Here is a 6655-nt window from a genome sequence, read left to right as displayed (position 1 = left end):
AAAAAAAAAAAAAAAAAAAAAAATCCCTCTGGCTCTTCAAAGAAGAGTGTTTAAGAACACTTGTCAGCAAGACACATTTTCTGATGTGTACCACCGTGTTCTTCTACTGACTTATCTAAGAAATGCTGCTCGAGTTCAGGAAAACAAGGGGATTGAATTTTATTTCTAAACCACAGTGCTAGGGCTCTGCTTATGGGAGGCAGTGAAAACTGGGACACGTTCAAGAAAATCACCAAACCCATGGCAAAAAAAAGTGTCAAAGGCTTCCAGGATTCCACAAAAATTGGGGTTTTGGACTTATGTCCTTTTAAGAAAGGATTCAGGTGGGAGAATCAGAATCTAATAGAACTTGCTGTAATTAATTCTGTTTTTCTGCACGACGTTCCTGTTTCCCTGTTGGTTTTCTGGTGACATCAGTTAATGTATCATGGGCTCCGGCTCTGTCTAGGGAGGAACAAGCTGCCTGGCTCTGCATCAGCCCCACAGGCATTGGTTTGAGTTCACTGTTGGGGTTAACTGTGTCAGTGTACCTCCCTGAAGGTGTCCCCACTGCTTCCTGGTCCCCTACTTTACCTCTTTGCATATTTCACCCATAATTGACTTCATTTGCCAGGGACTCATAGTGACCATGTAGGACAGTGGAGATACCCCACAGGGTTTCCTGGGCTGCAGTCTTAATGGGGAGGCATGACGGGGCAGCTATAGGATAAGCCCTGGATTGTTAACCACAAGGTCCGCAGTGCGAGGCCACCAGCCGCTTCATGGGAGGCACAGGAGGGTTTCTGCTCCTGTAAAGATTTATAGCCTTGGAAACCCTATGCAAGACCGGACGTAAAAGGCACTTAACCACAATCATTATGGGAGCCTAGTACTTAAATCTTTGTGCCACCAGTATGCCTTCCATTTACTTTATCATTTAATTATTATAATCTAACTTTAAAAAATCAAAAGGACGCTGTTTAACAATCATCACTGAGGTTCCTTCCCCACTGCCCTGCAGCCTCGCTTGCCCCAGCACACCCCTGGCTCCAGGGAGACACTCACTCACCACGGCATTCTGGGGGTTCGCCTGTTCGTCGTGCATCTCCCGGATCTCCTGGTCTGTAGATGCGTGCACCTGGCTCAGCACACTGAACCACTGGCTGTGGGCAGAGAAGACCACCGTCAAGAACGGGCGGCCCTGGGGTTTACACAATGCTGCCATGCTCCCCCCTCACAGTAAGTGTGGGTCTGACAACACCCAGAGCTGTTGTTCTTAGGTGCCACTGAGTTAGCACCGACTCATAGTGACCCTACACACAACAGAACACAATGCTGCCCGGTCCTGCGCCAACCTCATAATTATTGCTACTCCTGAGACCATCGCTGCTGCCACTTGGCCCATCTATCTCGCTGGGGGGTCTTCCTCTTTTTCTCCAACCCTCAACTTTATCAAATATGGTATACTTCTCCAATGATTGGTCCCTCCTAACAATATGTCTGAAGTATGAGAGATGAAGTCTAGCCATCTTAGGTACCAAGGAGCACTCTGGCTGCACTTCTTCCAACACAGATGTTTGTTACCTTGGCAGCCCATGAAACTTTCAATATTCTCCTCCAACACCATACCTCAAATGCATCAATTTTTCTACGGTCTTCCTTATCCAACTTTCACAGGCATATGAGGTTATTGAAAAGACCTGGCTTGGGTCACTCATGTCACCATAGTACCCCAGGCACACAGATGAGTGGTGGGAGGCAAGGCAGAGATGCAGCCAAAGTACCTTTACCACCTGGTCCAAAGTTCGGTCAACAGAAGACCCTTTCCTACAGGACCTGCAGAGCTTTACAGACAACTGATCGAGAAGATAGTGATAAATCTCTGGAGAAATTGAGAGTGACTATTTCTATCAAGGAACTCAAACTGAGGAAATTATCTATAATCTTGTTGTGAAGTGCCAGCAAGTCAGTTCTGACGCACGGTGACTCGGTGCACAACAGAACGAAACACTGCCCAGTCCTGCACCAACTTCACAAATATTAAGTCTGAGTCCATTGCTACTCCCAAGATGTCCACCCATTTCATTGGGGGTCTTCCTCTTTCTCATTGACCATCCACTATTATAGGTCTAATATATATATAAGTAGGGTAAGCACTGAACTGCAATGCTGGTGTGAACCACAAAGTTGATGGTTCAAAGTCACCAGCCACTCCTTGGAAACCCTATACAAGATGTCTGTGAGCTGGAACCGACTCAATGGTACTTAACACCAACAAATATAAGGAGCCTAGCTGGTATAGTGGGTTGCATGTTGGGGTGCTAACTGAAAGGTCAGCAGTTCAAATCCACCAGCTGCTCTGTGTGAGCAAGATGAGGCTCTCTATTTCTGTAAAGAGCAAAAGCCTTGGAAACCATGCGATAGGGGTTGTTGAGTACTTTTGATGACTCAGATGCATAGAGACCCCAGGTGACAACACAGAACTGCCCTGGGGTTTCTGTTACTTTTATTTTACTGTGGTTTGGGTGAGAGTTTACAGAAGAAATTAGATTCCCAGGCAGCCACGTGTACACATTTCATTTATTTGGGGGCAAATGCTACCCTCTGGGTCTCATGCTCACCATACCGAGGAACATGCTCCACACGAGTGCTCCTGTTCATTTATAGGCCTGTCTACTGATTGGCTAAAAGGAGACCCTGGGGATGTAGGTTCAGCTCCAGCTTAGAAGGATGTCTAAGGGCCACAGCCTTGGGGGTTCCACCATACTCCTACCAGACCAGTATGGCTGACCTTTTTTATGATTTTGAATTGTGAGATTTATGATTTATCCAGAACCTTCCATTGTGACCTCGGTCAAAGCGGCAGTGGTAGCGAGGTACATCTATCTGGTTCTCTGGTCCATTAACCCTTTCAGCTGATGGCTCCCCCGAGTCTTTGAGTTTCTTCATTCTTCTTGGCTTTGCACAGGGAGAGACCAAAAGTTGTCCCCTGGGGTTTTCTACGCTGAAATCCTGACAGAACAGCTCAGTGGGCCTTTTCCCATGGAGCCTCTGGGAGGTAAGTTGCTAAGACCTCAGCCAGTACACCAGCAGGATTCCTTAGGCGGTATATAGATGCCGTTTTGTTGCTGTTTTAAGTAACCTTCAAGGAAAAATGGTCACTATTGGATGTCCACCCATCTGATGGGATTTTCTACTGAAGCAACTAAAGCCACAGACATGAAAATCAACTGCCTGAAGGAAAAAAATGAGAAATTGTTTTCACCCTTCACCGCCTTCATTTCAAAATGACTTTCCACACTTTCTGTCTCATCAGAATCAGTAATAAAAGGAAATTGGTCAACTCCAGCAAAAGAAAGCAGAGCAAGTATAACTGGATACACAATACACCCCTGAGAAAAGCCATTCATCCCACAGTTACTACGCAACTATTGGAAGGCTGGTACCGTTCGAGTTCACTGAGAGGTATCTCAGAAGAAAGGCCTGGTGCTCTAGTTCAGAAAACAGCAGCTACTTAAAAAGCCTGCAGAGCTCAGCTGTACTCTGAGGCATACACGAGGCCACCACAAGTTGGAACTGACTTGACCGCATGTGGGAAGTGCCAATTGTAAACAAGGTGTTAGTACTCCTGTCCTTAAAAAACAACAGAAAACCCATTGCACTGCATCAGTCCCGTTCACAGTGACCCTACAGGACAGCCTAGAAGTGTCCCACAAGGCTTCCGAGGCTGTAAATCTTTACAGAAGCCTACTGTCTCATCTTCCGGAATGTGGAGGAGGTAGTGGGTAAGATCACCGACCTTGCGGTTTGCAGCTCAGTGCTTAACCCACTGTGCAACCATGGCCCCTGCCTTTCCCTCAGGGAGATTTAAGATGCAAATACAAATTCTAGGTAAGCACAGCGCTGCTTGCCAGAATCTCAGGAAAAAGTCGGTATCCTAGGAAACCAGAGAAGAAAGCACTCAGTACGCAATGGGACATTTAAATGAGAAAAAAAGACACTCCTTGTGACAGGCAAGGTTCTGTGTCAAATTGACTGGACCTGGGTTCTGGTTGCTCAGCAGCTCAGATGTAGTTCTCACCTCATGATGAGATTTAATATGACATAGTCCTTCCCCCTGCCCTGACCCATCACATCCTGGACCAGATGGAATTTCCCTATGTGTGGTAAATCCTCACTTAAACGAGGCCATCAATGAGGCTGGACACGGCTTACGGGTTAGAGTGTACCCTGAGTCAATCTCTCCTGAGACACAGAGAGAAGTGAGCAGACAGAAAGTGACCCATTACCACCAAAAAAGAAGTGCGGGGAGCCGGGTGCATCATTTGGACCTGGAGTCCCTGACGTGTGAAGTTGATAGATCCAGGGAAAGATTGAGTCCAAGACTCATGAAGTGCCCCAAGGAAGGCTGGGCCTATGATGCTGTAAGGAGACCAGGCCCTTTCTCCAGAGCCGGTGCCCTGAGTCCTAAATTGTGAGAGAATCAAGTTCTGTTTGTGAGAGTCACCCCCTTGTGGCATTGCTGTCAAAGCAGCGCTGGATCACCGAGACACTCATCTATGAAGGAAGGCCATAAGTAAGCCACTTCTGTTTTTGTTGAGCGTTTTCAAGTCAGTTCGACTCACAGTGACCTGGTATGGGTTTCCAAGGAGTGGCTAGTGAGCTTGAACCACAGACCTTGTAGTTCAAACAGACCTTGCAGACCAGCACATTAACCCACAGTGCCACACCGGGACTCCAAGCCACGTATAGCCAAGCACTAAAATCTATCTCCTGAGCTTCCTGAAGGACAAAAATATGACACCAAGAAAGAACTTGAAAAACCCAAGACATACAGGCTTCCCAGGAGACCCAGAGAAACAGCTTAATATAAACGTGTTCTAGCAACTCTCTATTAACTTAGCTCAAAAACTCCAATCAAACAATGGAGAACACCCCGAACACACACATTCAAGAGGTAGGCCAAATCTGAGGGACAGACAGAGAAATAAAATTGGCTGTGCTTTCTATCTGTACAGATGGTGGTGGTGGTGGTGTGCCTTGATGTAAATTTTTATGGGAGCAGAAAGCCTCAGCTTTCTCCCATGGAACCGCCGGTAGTTTCAAACTAGCAGACAATGAGGTTAACAGCCCGACTCATAACCACTACGCTACCAGAGCTCCTTCTATACAAATGACACCCCATTAAATGTACAAATTTCTTCTCCTAAATCAAGTGTTAACTTGGGAGACTGAAAAGGAATTTTAAAAGATGCATTCCTTCCACCGGTCAGGAGAAAAGTCCTGAGCTAACATATTGCAAATGTCCAATTTAGCAGGGTCATCAGGGTGTCAGACAGACAGGACAACTGTCATATGCTGGGGCCACAATTCAGCAGAGACGACGTGGGCGCTCCCCAGACCACAAAACACCATGCGTGGCCTCTGGAGCACATAAGTGGAACGATGACGCTTGAATTCCATGAGGGTTTGTGGTTTTGCTTTGTTGTAATTGACGGATCTAATGAGCAGAGTTTTTGTTACTTCCCATGGCACGGATTACAGTTGACATTTGAGCAACCTAGGGAGGTTTGAGTCACAGTCGAAACTCTGTGCATAGCTTTTGGCTCCTCTAACTTTACGAATGGTCTAGAGCTGACGATTATACTAACCTGTAACACAGTGGATGGTGCATAGGGTTGCTATGAGTTGGTACCAACTGGATGGCACCTAACAACAACACAGTGGATGAACACATATTTTGGACGTTATATGTATTTAAACACCACACCCAGTAAGAACTGTGTTTTCAAAATATGAGATAAAAAGGTGGTTTGAAAAAGGGCAAGATTTTCACTACTGCTGACATAGCTTCGGTAACAGTTTCACAAAATTCCCTTTGATGTTTACCACAGTGAGTCCTTGTCGCCGGATTCACTTATTGTGCACTAGTAAGCAGACTCGATGGCACTTAACAACAATAACAAGTAGGCAACTGAAGCTGCTGAGATCCACCTACAGCACAGATTTTCGGCAACTCCACTTTCTCTCGTCAAGTTCTGACTTATCTCTGAATCCCAGGTCAAGTGAAGCATCTCCAGAGGCAAGCTGTTATTATTCAAGGTTTACAGCACTGCATCAAACACAATGAAAACCCACGATCGCATTTTCTTTCTGAGATATGCAATTTCCTGGAGAGACAAACAGCTTTTGCTCATGCGTAGATGATTCAAAAGGCCTTTTTAAAAACAAAAATCAAGGTATAAATGGGACTGCACAGTTTAAACCCACGCTGTATAAGGGTAAGCTGTATTTTCTGAGTCTTTGTCACCTCTAAGGCTTGTGTTGGAGGCTAGATTACACCAAGTCACCAATTGCTGACGAGTCCATCCTGACTCACGGTGACCCCTGTGTGTCAAGGTAGAACTGACCAGCAGCTGATAGTGTCCCTGGGTGGACTCCAATCTCCAACCTTTAATCTAATGGTGTTGTGGTGTTCTAAATATACCCGATACAGCTTTTCTATCTAAACCCTGCTTATTGCCCATCAAGTGATAGAGTTGTTGTTGTTAGGTGCCATCCAGTCGGCGCAGACTCATAGTGACCCTACGTACAACAGAAGGAAACACTGCTCAGTCCTGGGCCAACCTCACAATTGTTGCCATGCTTAAGCCCATTGATGCTGCCACTTTGCCAA

At 46.0% G+C, this 6655-nt stretch overlaps 1 protein-coding gene across 1 annotated transcript in view; it reads right to left on the bottom strand.

Annotated features, from left to right (window-relative positions):
* The window catches only part of MYO10 (myosin X), a 119633-nt gene that overhangs the window by 25329 nt on the left and 87649 nt on the right, over positions 1 to 6655 (bottom strand). Inside the window, exon 20 of the mRNA XM_006874437.1 lies at positions 1049 to 1142. Coding sequence (XP_006874499.1) covers positions 1049 to 1142 — 94 coding nt within the window. The remainder of the gene's footprint in view (positions 1 to 1048; positions 1143 to 6655) is intronic.

This window comes from Chrysochloris asiatica, unplaced genomic scaffold (assembly GCF_000296735.1).
Source record: "Chrysochloris asiatica unplaced genomic scaffold, ChrAsi1.0 scaffold00278, whole genome shotgun sequence".
Classification (NCBI taxonomy): domain Eukaryota; kingdom Metazoa; phylum Chordata; class Mammalia; order Afrosoricida; family Chrysochloridae; genus Chrysochloris; species Chrysochloris asiatica.
Note: the sequence above shows the minus strand (reverse complement) of the source record. Positions and strands in the feature narration are given on the sequence as shown.